The 19,580-nt window shown below is 40.6% G+C and overlaps 1 protein-coding gene across 1 annotated transcript in view; it reads left to right on the forward strand.

Annotated features, from left to right (window-relative positions):
• POLR3B (RNA polymerase III subunit B) overlaps window positions 1-19,010 on the forward strand; it is a 74,295-nt gene extending 55,285 nt beyond the window's left edge. Inside the window, exons 26-28 of the mRNA XM_087723092.1 lie at window positions 1,146-1,259; window positions 2,898-3,071; window positions 17,273-19,010. Coding sequence (XP_087579218.1) covers window positions 1,146-1,259; window positions 2,898-3,071; window positions 17,273-17,402 — 418 coding nt within the window. The 3' untranslated portion in view covers window positions 17,403-19,010. The remainder of the gene's footprint in view (window positions 1-1,145; window positions 1,260-2,897; window positions 3,072-17,272) is intronic.
• Window positions 19,011-19,580: the final 570 nt, after the last annotated feature.

Here is a 19,580-nt window from a genome sequence, read left to right on the forward strand (position 1 = left end):
GTTAGACACTAGATGCTTTCCTCAGAGCTCACGTTGTCCACCCCTATGTTATACTTCTGTGTGCAAGTCAGTAAAACAGATCTTTTTAAAAAAAATATTAAACTTTTTAGGAAAATAGAAGAGTTGGTGATTACAAAAAAGGGAAAGAAGGAATTTGTACCGCATCCCACAATAATGAGGAGAAGGAAGAGGGAAAATTGAATTTGTCCCCATTGCTTAACACTTATTTCTCCACTTATTTTTATTTCCGGGGGTCCCATTTTTAGGCCCTCCACTTTGGTAGCTACGCTAAAAGTCCTTTTCAGGAATTTCCTTCATGTAAAAAAAAAAGAAAGAAAGAACTGAGCTAGGTTTTTTTTTCTTTTTAGATAACAATATTCACCTTTTATCAGATATTTGTTTTTCTCTCTCAATTGAGTAACAGTTATAGTTTTTGCTTCTGTGAGGATGGGACTTGGCTAAGACATAATGAAGGGGGGGGAAAACACAAATTATCTACCATGCAGTTTTTTCCATATGTGGCACCATTATTCTGGATGCCAGTTATTTTAAAGTTGTTAGGTAAGCTCCCTGTTGGGAGAGCGAGTACTTTCAGTGAAGCGTTATGAGAGTTGTGTTGGAGAACACACAAACTAGCATACAGAGACACTGCAGTTTAAATAGGCTTTTACTTTCGTGAAAATAGAGGTATCAGAGTCCATCAAACAGTCCAAGTCATACATGGATAAGACAGTCAGTCATCAATGTCTTTCAGTTAAGGGATAATCCAAATAACATAGTCCAGTATCATATAATCAGTTTGGCATTCACAAAGTTTGCTAACAGTTGCAAAACTTACAATAGCTCATGGCACTTTCTAACAGCCAGCTTCCAAAACACTCAGATCAGATCAGCCCAGCATCTAACGAACAGAGAGAGCGCTAACAGTCATTCTGGCTCCCTCTTATGGCTGATTGAGGAAAACAGCAACCAATCACATTTTACAGCATGTTTAAAGAAACAGATACAATATTGTTACATGATTTATATATTGCCAACCCAACCGTTAGAATTATATTCCTAACAAAAGTCATGTATTTTTGTAAAATTCTGACGTGCATAATTTTACAGTTCATTTCTCTGCTTTTATGTAATTTCCTTCTCAGGGAACCCTTAGAAGCCTATATCTATTTTGGCCCCGTGTATTATCAGAAACTGAAGCACATGGTGCTGGACAAGATGCATGCAAGAGCTAGAGGACCCAGAGCAGTTCTTACCAGGTATGATGGAAACAAGGACAGAAATGTACAAAACAAAATAATATATAACCGTGATGGCGAACCCATGGCACACATACCCAAGTGGCACGCAGAGCTATGTCACCTGGCAGTGTCACCCATTCCTCTTCCGGGTCTCTGGTGCATATGCACATGCACATGCGATGATCAGCTGGTGTGCGTGTGGCAGTTCCGGAAACCGGAAGAGCTCGTCTTCCATTTTCCAGAGTGAGCATGTGTGCCGGCCAGCTAATCGGTGTGTGTGCATGCTCAGCAATAACTGGAAAACATGCTGGCTGGTGCACATGCGCGCGCCAATAACCAGAAGTTCATTTTCCGGCACGTGCGTGCCCCCTGGGCAGCTCCTCTTCCTGGTGATCCAGACTAGCGCCCACGCATAAGTGAAGCATGTGCGCCCATCAGAAGTGCCCTTGATGCTGCCTGCCCGCGCACATGCTCCCTTTTCGGCACTTGGTGCCGAAAAGGTTCGCCATCACTAATATATAATGATGTAAGGAAAGCCACTGAATAGAGATTGCTACTATTTTTCAGCTGTTACACCAGTGCACATTTTTTCACATATATTCCAAATTGTTTTCAATTATATTACTGGTAGTTACTATTATTTCTTAGACTCGTGTCTTCCATTTCCACTCAAAGCTTGATTCCAGTTTCCCTCAGATAAAACCTCTGTGAGAAAGGAAGAGCTCAGAGTGACTATAATTGACCAAGCACCATCCAAGGAGCTTCAAACTGAAGTTGGACTTGAAGTCTTAAAAAACTAAATATTACATTATACTCTTTATATAATATATATATCATCATCTTTTAATGTCCCTATAATCCCTTGTGGGGTGGAGTCTGGGCAACTGAATGGAGCTGAGTGTTTATTTGGCTGGATGCCCTTCCTGTCACCAATGCAGAGTTTTTGTTCAGTAGATATATTCTCATTTTGCCCAGAGAGAAATATCAGCCTCTACCTAGGATCAAACTCACAGCCTCCTGATTGTGAGGCAAAAGCTCTACCTCTAGACCATCGGATCACTCCAATACAAACTGAATGGATATGTCCAATAAATTATGCAGAAGAAAGTATTCTGTTTTGCATTATATAGAGGTGATCAGATGCTCTCCTATTTCTACTGCTGGATCCTTAGCTAATTAAAGGAAAGACACAATTTATAAAGATAGTCCTCAACTTACAACCACAGTTGATCCCAAAATTTCCATTGCTAAGCAAGGAAATTGTTAACTGATGTTTGTCGCATTTTGCAATCTTCTTGCCATCTTTGTTAAGCAAATCATTGCAGTTGTTAAGTAAATAATGCGCTCATCAAGCAAATCCGGCTTCCCCCATTGACTTTGCTTGTCAGAAGCCAGCTGGGGAAAGGTTACAAACGGTGATCACATGATCCCAGGATAGTGTGACTCAAAAATGCATGCCAGGTGCCAAGCGCCCCAATTCTGATCACGTAGCCATGGGTCGTAAGTGTGAAAACCAGTCGTAGGTCACTGCCATTGTAACTTCAAACAGTCACTGAAAGAATGGTAGCAAGTCGACGTCTACCTGTATACATATTGCTGAAGCATAACTGCACGTGTCACTGGAAATAAAATAATTACAAACATCTTGATTTAAAGGCAGCCCACTGAAGGCCGATCCCGCGATGGAGGACTACGTCTGGGAGAAATGGAAAGAGATTGCTTGATAGGTTATGGAGCCAGCATGCTGTTGTTGGAGAGGCTTATGATTTCAAGCGATGCATTTGAAGTAGATGTATGTGGCCAGTGTGGATTACTGGGCTACTCTGGCTGGTGAGTAGACATCCTCTTGATAGTGTATTTTCTTTTTTTTTTAATATACCATACTTTTCGGAGTATAAGACGCCCCCCCCCGCCCCCAAAAGAGGGTGGAAATGTTGGTGCGTCTTTTACACCGAATATGGCCATTTTGATCCCCCAAAACCCCACTCTGTGCAGCTGTTTTGGCCAAGAATGTACCCATTTTTCACAAAAACAGGAAGCACAGAGGGTTTGGGAGGCCTTCAGAGTGCTCCTGGGGGCGGGAGATAGCAAAAATGGCATGCATGGGGGGTTTGGAGCACACAGAGGGTTTGGGAGGCCTGCTCCTGGGGACTGGAGAGAGCAAAAACCGCATGCGCGGAGGCCAAAAGCTTTTTTTTTCTTGTTTTCCTCTTCAAAATCTTGGTGTGTCTTATACTCCGGTGCGTCTTATAGTCCAAAAATACAGTAGTTTATTTATACATTTTCTCTTTACCATTGGTAAAACAAGTCCCATGTTCAAAAATATTCTGTGTCTTCTTTTTCTTTTATCATCAGTGTCAATCTGTCCATTTCTGCACAGTCTAGTATTTTGTTAATTATATCTTCTTCTGTAAGTGTTTCCTCATTAAGGGATAATCAAGTGGATAGTTCTCTAACTGACCCAGGCTGATCCTTACTTAGATAGCTGCTAAATTCATGGCTCATCAGAAGGTTAATTTGGAAGATGTTGTCATCCCAGTGACACCTGTGAGAGCCATCAGCTCTGGCACGGCAAGCATTGACTGCAAGAATACACTGCAGGGTTCCAAATACTGGTGCAAAGTAAGAGTAAGGTTCCAGGTACTGGATGGAATGAGAGTAGCTTAAAGAATGAGTGCAGTGTGTTATGGGACAAGTACAGCTGAAGTCTGCCTAGAAACCTACGGAGTTATGGGCTTAGGTAGATGAAAAGACATCACTATTCACTCCTTACACCTGGTGGCTGGCAGGACTCCATTCCTCTGTACATGAAAAGTAGCACAATTACACACTGAGAATTTGCTTACCATGGAGAGTCTGGTATTTCACAGAAGTACTCGGATAAGACGCTCTCCTCCTGAAACATCAGTACAATACCAAAATTGTGAGGCAATTTACCAGTAAAAGTCCTGACTCCTCCTAGGCCAGGGGTCGGCAACCTTAAACACTCAAAGAGCCACAAAGGTCCTAACCAGAAGCCCCCTGTTCAATTCTGGAGCCAAACAGAAGTCTGGTTTCCCCACCATAGAGTCTCCTTCTAGCGCGGCAACTTTTTTCCTCTGCCCTCCCTAACTGAAAGCCCTATAAATCGTGGAGCTGATTGGAAAACCCACCCCTTGCGATAGTGTCTCCTGATGTGCCCTGCTGCCCCCCCCAAAAAAACGGAACCTCCTTTCAAAATTGTAGTGCCGACTGGAGACAGAGAGCCGCAGCAGAGGGATGAAAGAGCCACATGTGGCTCCAGAGCCGTGGGTTGCTGACCCCTGTCCTAGGCAGAATCCATGCCAGGAAATGATGATGTTATTATTCTCATCATCAAGAACTCCCAAGGAGAGATGACAAGAAATGAAGCAGAGCTCAGATTTGCAGTGTAACTCACCAATATTTAGGCATTGTGATGGTGCTGAAAATCCAAACTAGTTTCGGAATCCTGATACAGACTGGATATTTCTACAGTTCAGTCACTGAGTGCCTAGAACCACCGACATTCCAAACTGAAACTTGTTTTTGTCAGTAGCTCTAAGTATGGTGTTGGTTTCAAGCTCACAACCCACATACATATGGGAACATCACGGTGATCACTTTTGTCTCCCCTGGCTCTGCCAGACAAAACAAAATGCCAGGTAATTACAGGTTTGAAAGGCTTTACTACCATGTTGTAAACTTCCCGATAACAGCTGGTAATGGAGCGAGTGATTTGCCAGAGCCCAAAGTTTTAACTTCAGATTTGAGTGGTCAGCAGGACAAAGGGCAGAGGTTGAAATACAAATGTTGTCTCTTACAGTCCAGAGTAGGAACACCAGAGAATTCAACCAGCCAATTGAAATGTCAAGCCAAGGGTTTAAATGCAGGGCAAGGAACAAAACTAGCAAGAACCCAGGATTGAAGTCAGAAAGTTATTTCAACAGAGGACAAGGGCCTGGAGGTGGTGATTAGCTTGATTAGAGGTATTGCTGTCCTCTCCTCTCAGGTCTTGTGTTGATCTCTGTGTCTCAGCCTGCGTTGTTGCTGATAGGTTCTTGGACTAATGTCCTCCCAAAATCTAGCCCCTCATTATTTCAGCTGCTTAAACTCAGTGACTACAGATGTCTGATTGACTGCTGACACTTCAGGTCCACCTCTTCCACTTCTGAGTTAAGGATTTAGTTGGAGACCATAATATAGGGGTAGGCATTGGGCAATTAATTTTCTCAGGGGCCATATAATTAAACCCTGACTGTTGTGGAGGGCTGAACCAATAAGGCTGCGAAGGTGCATAGGCACACATGGACATGCCTAGATTGGAAAAAAAGCCACCTTCAGAATAAAAGCCACACAGTTGCATTGTGTGCATGCATACACTTACTTATGCTTGATTTCTAATTTCTGATTTACCTCACTTGAACCAGACAGGGGCAGCCAAAGGGCCAGTTATGGCCCCAGGGTTGTAAAATGCCCAGATCTGCCATAGCAGGATGCAAGTGCTACATAAGAACATCTTCACTCTTCATCACCCTTACTTTCGGGTCTTTGGAATAATTACTGTAGATGTATTTTGGAATTACATCTACCGTATTTTTGGAGTATAAGACGTACCTTTTTCTCCCCCAAAAGGGGGTGAAAATCTGGGTGCGTTTTATATGCTGAATGCAGCATTTTTGGCCTCCTTAAACCCCACCCTCTGCACAAAAATGGAGGTGCAGAGGGTTTGGGAGGCTGCAAAGTGCTCCTGGGGGCTAGGGAGGGCAAAAACAAGGAAAAAATGAGCTGTTTTTTAACTCATTCCCCCCCCCCCCAGCCCCTAGGAGTACTCTACAAGCCTCCCAAAGCCTATGCATGTCCTGTTTTTTGGAAAGAAAAAAAATAGGCCTGGTTTCACAAAAAATGGTCCATTTTTTGCTCATTTTTGCCCCTGCTCAGCCCCAGGAGCACTTTGCATGCCTCTCAAACTCTGCATGCCCTGTTTTTCAGAAAAAACAAGGTGTGCAGAGGGTTTGGGAGGCCTGCAGAGTGCAAAAACTTTTTTTTAAAAAAATTATCTCTTCAAAATCTTGGTGCGTCTTATACTCCAGTGTGTCTTATAGTCTGAAAAATATGGTACTTCTCTGGACATCTTGTAATACTTTTTTTTTAAGCCTAAACTTGACAGAGATGTAAAGGTCCATTAGTTGAATGTAGGAGTTATACTATAATGTGATTACTTGTACTGCCTGTACTACAAATAGCCTTTTTTCCTGGAAAAGATAGGAGAAGCTAGATCAATATCCTCTTTAAAATTTTATTTATTTATGTAAAGATCAATATAACTACCCTTCTTGCATATCATAACCCAGAGTGGTTTACAAACAATAATAAAGCAATAAAAAGCAATAAACCAACAAAAACTCCCAGTGTCCTCATATCCATATTTGATAAAGGGACTTTAAGGACAGTTCTTTGCATGAGGAAAGGACAATGTCTATGAAAAAAAATTAAGTGATTAGAAGAGAAGCGGCTGAAGTAAAATTTTGAAGAATAGAGAATTCCTAGGCTCTTCATCTGAAAGGATATAACAATTAGCTTCGGGAAAATAAGAACAGATATTAATATCCTTTTCAGCCAATTCCGTCAGGCTTCCTGAAAATAATACAAATAGTATACTTTATTATTTCACGTTGTTTCAAGGAAATTGAATAGAGAAGTACTGAGTGGTTATCCAGCCCTCTAAGCCTGAAGCTTCAAGTGATACTATACCCACAAAGATACCAAATTTGGGATAGGAGAATCAGAAGCAGGTCTTTGGCCAGTGTAGCTGACAGGAGGTCTGGTTGTAAGAGAGAAAAAATTCTTCCCTTCTCCTAAACACCATCATTTCTAAACAGATTTTTCAATTGGATTAAACTTTGGCCTGAGCCATGAAGATGATTTCTTTCAATTTCTTCACCCTATTTTGAGGACTGATCCCTGCCTGCTTCTACTGTGCCATTTCCTTAGGCCAGTGGTGGGATTCAAAAATTTTTTACTATCAGTTCTGTGGGTGTGGCTTGGTGGGCATGTCATGTCATGATGAGCGTGACTTGGTGGGCGTGGCAGGGGAAGGATACTGTAAAATCTCCATTCCCACCCCGCCTCGGGGGAAGGTTACTGCAAAATCCCCATTTCCTCCTGATCAGCTGGGACTCAGGAGGCAGATAATTGATGGGAGCGGGGCAGAGGTGGTATTTACCAGTCCTCCGAACTACTCAAAATTTCCGCTACCAGTTCTCCAGAACTAGTCAGAACCTGCTGAATACCATCTCTGCCTTAGACCCTTTTAAAATTAACTATGTCCCATTGGTTGGTTCCATTGTCCCTCACTTAGTTATTACAGTGATACCTTGACAGTCATTGTTTATTGGTTCCAGGAAGCACAATGAGTACCTAACACATTTTTCCTATAAGGAATAATATGGTGAGTCACAGGTCACCTGACACTGACATGTTTTAGCTTGTGCACTGAGTAGTAAATTAACGATGAGCACCAGGACAAAATGGTTCACGTCAAAATGTCTTGAGTACCAAATTCAGTGAGTTTCAAAGCAGTTGAGTACCAAGGTACCACTGTCAAGTGCCTTGGTCTGAGATGCAAAAAATAAAGTCAGGAGGAAAGGAGGAGGAATGAAATGGAACTCTCCTATGACAGGCAGATGCCAAACCAGACTAAGTAAGGGATGGCATGGCTGCTGATAAGGGAAAAAGCCCAAAGCTTATTTTCTGCTTGGTTAGAAACCCATCTATTTATTTTGAGCCTCTTCATAATGGGCATAAAATATTCAGGCTGATGGGAAACAGAAATTGGCAAAGAAACTATTATGTAAGCTTTTACGTAGTTCTATCCCATTAGTAGTGATCTGACCAGCCCACATTGTCCTATACAAGCATATTTAAATATTTTAAAAGGACAATCACCTTCAAATTGACTCCTGGTGACTTCATAGGCATGTTAATGCAATTTTCTTGGCAATTGTATAGAAGTGGTTTCCCTTTGCTTCTTCCATGATATTATTTTGAAATACTAGTATAGTCTAAAGATCAGGTAGTTTTGGGAAATATTTAGCTTCTAGCTAGGTTTCAACCTGCTTATCCTCTGGAGGTCATGCAACTATAATAAAAAGTTAACTATGGGGCAGATTAAGAGTGCTTATCTTATGTAAAAAGATAACTGAGGAATTATTGAAAGAGATATGAAACATCATCAAAGGAAAATACAGGTATATTCTTAGAATTTGAAAGGGGAAATCAATAATTGTCTTTCAGAGCCAGGTATTATCATGGCAAAAAAATACCAAATATAAAAACCAACAAGAAAGATGGGTAATTATGCAAACTGCAAGAAACAAAGATGATCTCTCTCAAAAATATTAACAAATGGGGGGACATTAGAAGAAAATAAAAATAGGTAATGTTTGAAGAAGTTTAGATAAGTCTTAGAAAATTTGATCATTTAAGGAGGAGGTATACTCAAGAGTAATCTTGTGAATTATAGATAATAAAAGCAAATGATATTAAACAATTATGGAAATAGCAAGACACCTGCTGAGAAAACTATGAAATGTAAGGGGGGAAATAGTCAATTGTCCCTGGACCAACAAAACAGAAAATAGAAAGTCATGTGATGGGAACAGATCATAGATTTTTTGAGGGAAGTTTCAGGGAAGGAGGAGGCAACAGATTGGATTAATGGGTGAGAACAAAGACATTATAGTATCTACCTGTTGGCACTAATTAGCTCTTTTATAAAGCCTAAGATCTTCCATTTTGATTCTAGTTTTTATTTGTGATTGTGAAAAATAATTACAGTACTACAATGAGAAATTGCATTGAATTATTAGGAAATAACAGTTAATTATTTAAACAATTATTTAAAAGAAATTTGTGTACCACAGGACACAAAATATAATATCAGAAAAGTTACTCAGTGAAAGTGAGACATAAAAGTTCTCAATCTGCCCCTCTAAAGCTATAATTATGGTGCTTAAAGAGATGACCAGGAGAACTAATGTAAAAAAAAGGTAATTGAAAGCCATAAAGGAGATGCTAAATATAAATACAGAAAATTTCTACCCACAGCTATGGCATGAAAGGAAAAATGAAAAAAATAATAATCTTGCCATTCATTTTGTAGAATATTTAGAAAAGTTGTTCTCTGCGGTGAGTTATACTACATAAATGTGGAAAATATGTTCAAAGGAAGTAATTCTGGTCTTACACTATCTGATGGTGATCATAACCTATAATTGGGTTTGTTATCCAGTTATTAGGTGATTATATGCTCTGTCTGTCAATAGTAGGAGCCAAGCAGCCCTTAATGAGCAGCACAATAGAAGCAAGGCAATTATAGCAACTCTAGATCTCTAAAAGGCCTTTGCTAGTAAGTCCAGCTTTAGTGAGGAATTGCTGTTTAAATTAGCATGCCTTGGAAAAAAATGATAGGGAAGGTAGAAAATGAAAATATTGGATGTTAGGGGTATAGCTGGAATTAGGAATCAGAAAAGTATTTCAAGTAAATATGGTATTTGATGCTTCCAGTGTACTTAGATTGAATGGCACTCAGATTGAAACTGTCAAGGAAATGTCAACCAAACTTTGAAAATTCAGCAAATGTCATAATAGCTAGATTTAATTTTATTGCTAAATTATAAAAGACTAAATTACTTCTGGTGTTGAACTAATTCTTCAAAATATGTTGTTTATTCAGAGACTGCTCCTTTAAAGGTACAGCACCCATAGATCAACTCTTTCTGCTTGGGGATTCTGAATGCATGAGTTATTTGGAACATTACACCATAAGAGATTGAAATTGTATGCTCAGTCTAGAGTTTATCAGATGCTTTACAGTTTACTGCATTCATCATGGCAGTGAAAGCTATAGAATTGTAATGTGTTAAGTGGAGTTCCAATATTTCACTTATAGTGAATCTTTAAACATTACACACATTGGGGTGGTGTCTTTTCAGATGTTGGATTCTTGTGTCACCTGAGCTTGGTTGTTTTCCTGAGGACATTTCATTATCATCATTATCAGTGCACTAAGAACCCAACAACTAAATTTCCCAGCAAATCAATTCAGTACGTACTAAAGACTGGATGCTATAGTCCCATGATGGCGAACCTATAGAGCCATTTCTCCTGGCACGTGAGCCATCGCCTGTTGCTCTTCCAGGTTCCAGCGTGCCAACCAGCTGGTCTTCTTGCATGTGGGAGCACTGGAAATCGGAAGAGCAGCTGCCCAGTGTGCATGCGCATGCCAAGTGGCTGCTCTTCCAGTTAGATAGACAATAGGTGTCAAAAGAATATCTCGGCCCTTTGTAGTCATCTGATATGCAAAATGTATCAGTAAGAATAATGTATAGGAATATCATTTGTCCTGCCATGAGCAAAATCCTTTCCAACATAGTTTTGGGTCTCTACATTTTCTAGAAAAGCAACAAAACCAAAGGGGAACCTACAACTCTCTTATTACCAAAGATTAATCACATATTTTTTGTTCATTTTGAAGTAGAAAACTTTTTAAAAATTGTGGCTAGGTTGCAGAATGGGCTTAATGTAGTTTTAAGAAAGGATGGGGGGGGGGGGGGGTGGAATAAGGGGGGGAAATCCAGAAAATACTGGTTTTGCCCATTTTTCATTGCCCTGCCTACAAAATGTGACCTCTGGTTTCCAAGAGGGATGGTCATTGCTGTTCTAAGCAGAAAAGAAGCATTTTTCTACATCTCTTCACCAGCTCTTAATTGTTGGTTAGTTTTGGCCTTTCAACTTATGTTTTTCACTTTCAGTATTTTTGTATTTTAATAATTGTTAGTTGTTTACAAGAGATGATGTGGATGATTCCGCTTTTCTATTGTTGTTTTGAGTAGCTTTTCCCTCCTTCCTTCCCTTCCCCCCCTCCATTTTTCTCTCTCTTTTTTTAGGCAGGTGACATAATTAGAAGTTAGACAGGAAAGAAAGAAAAAGTTTCTCAATAAAAGGTGACACAATAAGTGATAGAAATAAAGGAATATTAATGTCTACATGTTTATCTTATAAAATGAAAGTAATAATGAGAAAATGTGGAATGATAGATTGCAACCTAATATAAATGTGTATTGTTATTAGAAATATATAAGTTAATTGAACGTAATAATTATATTTAATCTGATTAGTTTCATTTGGATTGGAATGTATGGCGCCCAGGTACCACACTGTTCACGCATTGATTTGACATTTTCATTAAAAAAAATAAAAACTTTAAAAAATAATTATTATTATTAGCTGTAGGCAGTGCTCTCTGGGATTATTTTTTAGATTGTCACTTTCTATGCCTTCCTATTATGTCACCTGAAAAGTAATTTTAATCTCATTGTACACATTGCTGAAAAACATTCAAGAAATCTCCCTTAAAACTTTTGCTTTGAAAATGTCCCTAAAAATGATGAGTGAAAACCCGGTGGCTGAATTAGTGAGCTTTTTGGATAGGCATTATCAGGGGTGGGTGGGTTATTGTTATTGTTGATGGGTTTCAGGGTATTGTTCTTGTCTCTCTGCTCTAGCAAGTACAGGTTGGGCCATTCATTGGTGCACAAATTAAGATTGAAGGGAAATCTCATTCTTCACCCCTAAATTGGAATACTATAATTAACATTTCTGTGCCACTGACTGAGAGTTTCCTTGGTAATGGAGAACTGCAGCTGAGGCTCTCACAGCACTTAAAGTGCGCCACCAATATGTTAGTACATCCATGTCCATTAAAGGTTACCATAGGTTGATTAACAGTAGAATTGAAGGGGAGGGGAAGCGAGTTCAACATTCAAAGTGATCCATCCTAAAAGTTAGAACTGGCTAATTGGGATCACACTTTCATCTATAGTGTATTTAAATGTAAAGAAATCGTAGTATCCTAAATGTAGTATCTGTGCATTACGGAGACCTGGTTGGGCCATGAGGGGGGGTGTTCCCCTTAGTGGTGTTTCCAGGTGTTTCTTGGGCCGAGAGCCCAGGGCAGGGGCGGGGAGGTGGCGGTGGTTATTAGGAAAAGTCTTGGACCTCAGGAGGTCACTGTGTCTCAGATAGGTGGGTGTGAGTCCCTTTTTGTGAATTGGGGTCTTAGAGTTCAGGTGGGCCTTTTTGTTACGTACCTGTCTCCCTGCTACATTTCATCGGCTCTGCCAGAGCTGCTGAATGTGTTAGCCGGATTGGCGGTTGATTTCCCCAGGCTTATGATCCTGGGGGATTTCAATATGCCTTCCATTGGTGAGACATCTGAGTCAGCTCGGGAGTTCATGGCTTCCATGACAGCTATGGACCTAACTCAGTTAATTCAAGACCCCACCCATAACAGAGGACACACGCTCGACCTAATTTTCATCTCTGGGCATTGGATGAATGATCTAGATTTAGGGGATATTTCTATCCAACCCTTGTCATGGTCTGATCATTTCCTCATCAGGATTGACTTCCATACTGCTACCCTTCACCACAGGGAGGCGGAACTGACTAGATGGTTCCACCCCAGGCGCCTGATGGACCCTGAAAGGTTCCTGATGGAGCTTGGGACCTTTTCTGGATCCCTTGCTCACAGCTCGACTGAAGCCCTAGTGGAAGCCTGGGATAGGGTGGCCACTGGGGCCTTGGACATTGTTGTACCTTTGCGTCCTCTGACCCAGTATTGATTCTGGGTAGCTCCGGGAGATGAAAAGCCAGAAAAGACGCCTAAAGAGTGGTTGGAGGGCCAGCCAGTCTGAATCTGATCGAACACTAGTAAGAATTCATATTAAATCCTACTTAATGGCGATAAAAGCAGCAAAAATGCAACATTTTTCCGCTCTTATCACATCCTGCCCGGCCGCCCTGTTTAGGGTGACCTACTCCTTACTTAACCAAGGAACTGGGGAAGATCCCTTGCAGGGTATGGCTGAAGAATTTGTTCAGTATCTGCAGGATAAAATCGCTCAGATTCGGACAGGCTTGGACTCTGACTGGGTAGATTTGGGCGAGTCGATGGGGGTGAATCTTGTGGAGACTATCTGGGAGGAGTTTGACCCTGTGACCCCTGAGGGCATGGACAGGATTATGGGGAGACTCAGTGCTGCCACTTGTGTGCTGGACCTGTGTTCCTCTTAGTTAATTTCGGCTTCCCGGGAGATGACACGAGGCTGGCTCCAAGCGATTACCAACACTTCATTGAGATAGTGGTTCTTTCCCACCGCCTTGAAGGAGGCAATGGTGAGGCCCCTCCTCAAGAAGCCTTCCTTGGACCCAGCCTCTTTAGCCAACTATTGTCCAGTTTCCAACCTTCGCTTTGTAGTGAAGGTTGTCGAGAGTGTGGTAGCACGTCAGCTTCCCCAGTACCTGAATGAAGCTGCCTACCTGGATCTGTTTCAGGCGGGTTTCAGGCCTGGGTACAGCATGGAGACGGCATTGGTCACGTTGGTTGATGATTTCTGGCGGGCCCGGGACAGGGCTGCTCCTCTGTCCTGGTCCTATTAGATCTCTTGGCAGCTTTCGATACCATCGACCATGGTATCCTATTGTAACGACTCAAGGGGTTGGGAGTGGGGGGCACCATTTTGCGGTGGTTCTCCTACCTGTCGGATCAGTCCCAGTTCATGTTGATGGGAGGACAGGGACCAGCCCTGAGGTGCATCACTTGTGGGGTGCCCCAGGGGTAGGTTCTCTCACCCCTCCTGTTCAACATATATATGAAACCGCTGGGCGAGATCATCCATGGTTTTGGGGTATGGTATCATCAATATGCTGATGATACCCAACTTTTCATCTCTACCCCAAACCACCCAAACAATGCCCTCGATGTGATGTCCCGATACCTGGAGGCTGTGCGGATCTGGATGGGGAGGAACAGGCTCAAGTTCAATCCCTCCAAGACTGAGTGCCTGTGGTTTCCGTCATCCCGATTTGTGCATCTTGTTCCATCTTTGATTATAGGGGGAGAAACTTTACCCCCCTCAGAGAGAGCCCGCAATCTGGGAGTCCTTCTGGATACGCGGCTTAGTTTAGAAGAACACCTGATGGCCGTGACCAGGGGGGCCTTTTACCAGGTTCACCTGATACATCAGTTGTGCCCCTTTCTGGATCGGGATGCTCTGTGCACAATCACTCATGCCCTCGTCCTTTCTCGCCTGGATTACTGTAATGCTCTCTACATGGGGCTGCCCTTGAAGAGTACTCGGAGGCTTCAACTGGTCCAGAATGCGGCCACGTAGGTTATCATGGGAGTACCTAGGTGCTCCCATGTTACACCCCTTTTAGGCGGCCTGCACTGGTTGCCGGTTGTTTTCCGGGTGAGATTCAAGTTACTAATTATGACCTTTAAAGCACTCCATGGCTTAGGCCCAGGGTACCTGCGAGACCACCTACTGCCACCAGTAGCCTCCCACCGTCCAGTGCAATCCCACAGAGTTGGCTTCCTCAGGGTGCCGTCAGCCAGACATTGTCAGCTAGCGACCCCCGGGGGAGAGCCTTCTCTGTGGGAGCTCCTTCCCTCTGGAATGAGCTGCCCCCGGAGCTTCCCATAATCCCCAATCTCTGGTCCTTCCTACGCGCCCTAAAAAAATGGCTTTTCCAGCAAGCCGGCCTGGCCTGAATAGAATAAAATATAGGATTAATTTAGTTGTTAATTTTAATTTAATTTTAAAATTTTTATTGTAAATATCAATTGGGTTTTTTGGGGGGATACTTTATTTAATGTCCCTTTTAATTTTTGTAATATATGTTTTCTTTTATGTTGTACGCCGCCCTGAGTCCTTGGCAGATGGGTGGCATATAAATCCAATAAACCTAAACCTAAACCTAAACCTAAAAGGAATACCTTCAATATTTCACTTGCATCATAGATAGCATGATTTGATCCCAAATTCACTATATACAATAAACAATTTACAATAAATATACACAATATACAGGAGAACTATCTCAACTATATACACCAAATATACAAGAAGACTACCTCAACTTCTGAGATTATCAAACATATTTTTTTTAAGCCGCATGATGTCAGAATGTCATTCATTGCAATATCCCTTTGACCCACCAGGTCTTAAAACTCTTGCCTAAATTTGCTGAATGTCCTGGAATGTAATAGCATCTCTTCAAATTCTGGGGGAAATTTAAAATGGCGGAGTTACTGGGATGGTACCGCTGGAGTTTATGATGTCAACCCCAGAGTACAAAGGTGCCCACAGTCAATCCAAAAGTTAGCCAGCCTTGACAGTACATCAATATCTAACTTTGTCTACAAATATTTTGTTATTTATAGATGAATCTCCTTTTTTTCCTCTTTTTTAATTTCTCATGGTCAAAAATAACATAAAAACATAAGTTTTGAATGAATCTCAGTAATTGACTAAACAATGCTTCTTCCAAAAAGCAACTGGACTCTTTGGTTTGTTTTTTCTTTGGAAACATTTTGCTTCTCATCCCAGAAACTTCTTCAGTTCTTGGATGAGAAGCAAAACATTTTCAAAGCAAAAACCAAGAAAGTCTAGTTGCCTTTTGGAAAAAGCATCTTTGGGACAACCAAAACTTGGATGATTGAGAATCTCTATAGACATTTCACTAATAGCTGATTTTGTGTAAAGTATTTATGCAGATTCTGCACTGTTACATCCCATAGTCTGTTCTTATGTTAACAAGATGTAGAATTTAATCTCCCTGAGACAATATCTCGGTGGTCCATTTGTTCTTGGGAAGGTGGGAGAGTAGCTAGAATGTTTCACTTAGAAGAATGTGGGAGATAACATTTGGGATGGAAAGCTTGAACTTCATATATTAAATTGAACTAGCGCAATAAAAAAGTATCTAGTTAAATAAATTAGCATGCTCCTTTGCCTCTAGCAGTGGGGTTTAAGAGTGGAAGGCTGCTAGTACCAGGTATCTTTACAATGGCTATCAACTGTGCCACCCTTTTTTTCCAACACTTAAGAACCACTGTTAGATCAAGGAAATCATCATGCTGGTATGTTTGAGAATAATGATTTTTGGTATTGGAATTTTGGAGTAAAGATAAGGTTTAATTTCATTATTTAAGCCTAGAAGTTAAAGCATAGGAAATTAAAGTAACTCTTTAGGCAGTAGGAAATTGTAATATTGTCTTGGGGAGAAGATTCTGTAGGGGCTTCTAGGTGGTTTAGACACCATTTTATCTTTTTTAGAACCATAGGGGTGGAAGGGTCTTTGGAGGTCTTCTAGTCTAACTTTTATCCAGAATAGGACTCCTTATTCTATCTCTGACAAATGGTTGTCTAATCTTTTCTTGAAAACCTCCAGCAGTGGAACACCTACAACTTTGGGAGACAAGCTGTTCCATTGACTAATTGTTCACACAGTTGTAATGTTCCATAGATCCCAATCCCCGGTCTGTGGACAGGCACTGGCTCGCAGCATGCCAGAAACCAGGCCGTGCAAACAAGCGAAGCCCCATCCGTAGGATGAAGCCAGCACACAAACTCATGTCTCCTCCGGTCCATGGAAAAATCTCTCTCCACAGAACCAGTTCCTGGTTCCCAAAAGGTTGGGAGCCACGTCAGAGATAGTCTGTCCTCGGGGAATGTAATATAGGTACAAATTTTAGTTCTGTTGCTAAATTGTCTGTCCTGCAAAATATTTACATAACTGGTGCATCTTGTAAGGTTTTTATGTAAATTCTAAGAAGAGAATCTTATTATTTAACAAGGGAGCCAGTTTGGGGAGCCAAGGATAAAAAAAAGTCTTTTATGAAATGGAGCCCAAAATTTTCAGAATTCTTTCTCTGCTATCTTTAGAAATGTAGGCCGTCTTTCATTTTTTCAAACTTGTGTGGAAAACTCTTGTACTTGTTGATTTATGGGTATGTTTATTAAGGCCACTGAGCCCCATGTAACTTGCCTTTTATAGCTATTGTGCTGGGACTCGTGGGACGTAAAAGGAAGGTAATTTTAAAGAAATGTGAAATAGCTACAGTACTCGTGAGGTGTTTGTATAATGTGCAAAGAAAATAACACCCTATTTTTCCTATCTTTTAGGTGCCATTACTGCAAATCTTCATGCCACGTCTCTTCTCTCCGTATACCATATGCGTGTAAGCTTCTATTCCAAGAACTTCAATCTATGAACATTATACCCAGATTAAAATTGTCCAAGTACAATGAATAAACAAATGACAAGCAAAGAAAGAAGAGGCTGGTGGAAATGTAATCAAAACAAGTTCAAGTGGAAGTGCTAAACCACATAGGCCACAAGTTCCTCTTGGTTTTCTTTTCTCTCTTTGGCTGGGAAACAGTCCTCAAGAGAATGTTAGAAGCTGCAAGGGCAAGACTCAAGCTGTGTTTATCTGTGACAAACAACAAGAGGTTTTGTATAGAAGATGGAAAAGGAAATAGATGCAGCGTCTTGGTATCCTTTGAACTGAGGGAAACCCCTACAGATTAGCCATTTGTAACAGAACAAGCAACATAAATGCAAGCATACATAAATAAATAAACATTTGGAATAGCAATACACTGGTAAAATCTATGAAGTTTAAAGGATCAACTTTTGATGTCTTGGTGACTGAAATGTAATTTTTAATAAGTGGAGGTTCTTTTCCCGTACCAAGTTTAGTTTTTTTTTAATGTTATTCACTGAGATTGGAAATTAATAAAATAATTAAAATAATTAAAAGATATTGTCCAATTTTGGTTTTAGTGGCCAAACGTCTTATGCATCTATATGGATAACAATATTACTAATAGTTGTAAACAGGATTGAGGCAGCTACCTGTTGTAAAGTAGGCTGCCCTTTCTTGTCTGTGGTGTTCTATAGCAGGGGTCTTCAACCTTGGCAACTTGTAAGACTTGTGGACTTCAACGTCCAGAATTCCTCAGCCAGATTTGCTTTTTCCAACATTTCAGCTGTTCCCAATCCACAAGGCAAATATGTCCTTTAAGTGTTATATTAATAAATGTGTGCTCTAGCAAAGCAGATGAAATAATTTTTGTATGAACCATAAAGAGTGCTAAAGATTTTGCCCACCATTTGGGTGAAGTCAACATCTGAAGATATCAGTCTGGCTGTATTACCCTGTTTCCCTGAAAATAAAACCTCCCCTGATAATAAGTCAATTTGGGCTTTTGAGTGCATGTGCTCAAATAAGCCCTCCCCCAAAATAAGCTCTCTCCCAAAATATTACAACACAGCAGAAGCCATGAGGTGACCACGCTTGCCGCCTCCTGCACCTCAAAAATAACAAGATCTCCCCAAAAATAAGGCCAAGCACTGTCTTATTTTCAGAGAAACACGGTATTGGTTTTAATAAACTTAGAGCAATGTTAAGAAGATTCAAAAGCTGAAAAAGCTAATGAGAAGTGAAAGCCTCAGTGGGTGGGTTTTCCTAAAAAAAAGAAAAGAAAGAAAAGGTGATATTTCAAATATAAGTGCAAATAATTCCCATGAGGAAAGAATCCAGAAAAGAAAGAAGCCAAAGTAACTGTATTAAGCACTTAGTGAAGCTTTGAAAACAAGTGAGATTGGAAAGGTGGTCAAGAGATCAAGAAGGAATATATAAAGAAAGCTGGAATGGTTGCAATAATATCAGGACAGTTTAAGCTTAAGAAAGAGCTAAAGTGGACAATGGATGTTAAGAACCAGTTAGGGATATCATGCAGAGCATAGTTTCTGGAATTCTTTCTGATCCCTAATAGCAGCTTTGCAGTGACCAGGAGGGTATTATTTCTCCCTTAGGGATGGCTTTGATTTTTTTCTTCTGGATTTATTTTTTCCCAGCCCTAGCTGGATCTAACCCATTTTCAAACTCAATACCACTTTTTTTGGTTGCACCAATTTTGGCTTTGTTCTATTTTCTCCATTGAAGACAGCTACCTATTGCCCAACTCTGCCATGACTAGAGAATGAGAAATGCCTCTATGTTTAAAAGAATGCAGATTTTGGAAATGGCACATTTGCCAGTTTGTAGGATTATTCTAGAGAACATCAAAAAGAAATATAAGCACCTAAAAAACATAATTCAAAAATTATAATAATTGAACTGAATAATCAATGATCCAGGATCGATTTGTCAAGCCCAAGTCTTAAGAGATTGGACTTTTTTTAAAAAAGGTATTCTCTATCCCATATAGATCATGGGAATTCTATAGGTGTAATATATCTTGATTTCAGCAAAGCATTTGTCATAGTACCTGTGACATTTTGATTAGTGTGCCAGTTAAGTGTGAGATCGATAGCATGACAAATATGTGACCACATAGTTGACTTGAAAATCATCTTGGAAGGCTTCGTTTCTACTTGGAAACCACTTTTGGACTTTTTGCTTAAAACCAAGAAACAAGATGTTAG

The sequence above is a fragment of the Thamnophis sirtalis genome, unplaced genomic scaffold (genome assembly GCF_051295495.1).
Source record: "Thamnophis sirtalis isolate CommonGarterSnake01/CBP01778 unplaced genomic scaffold, rThaSir2_p1.2 scaffold_9, whole genome shotgun sequence".
NCBI classification, from domain to species: Eukaryota; Metazoa; Chordata; class Lepidosauria; order Squamata; family Natricidae; genus Thamnophis; species Thamnophis sirtalis.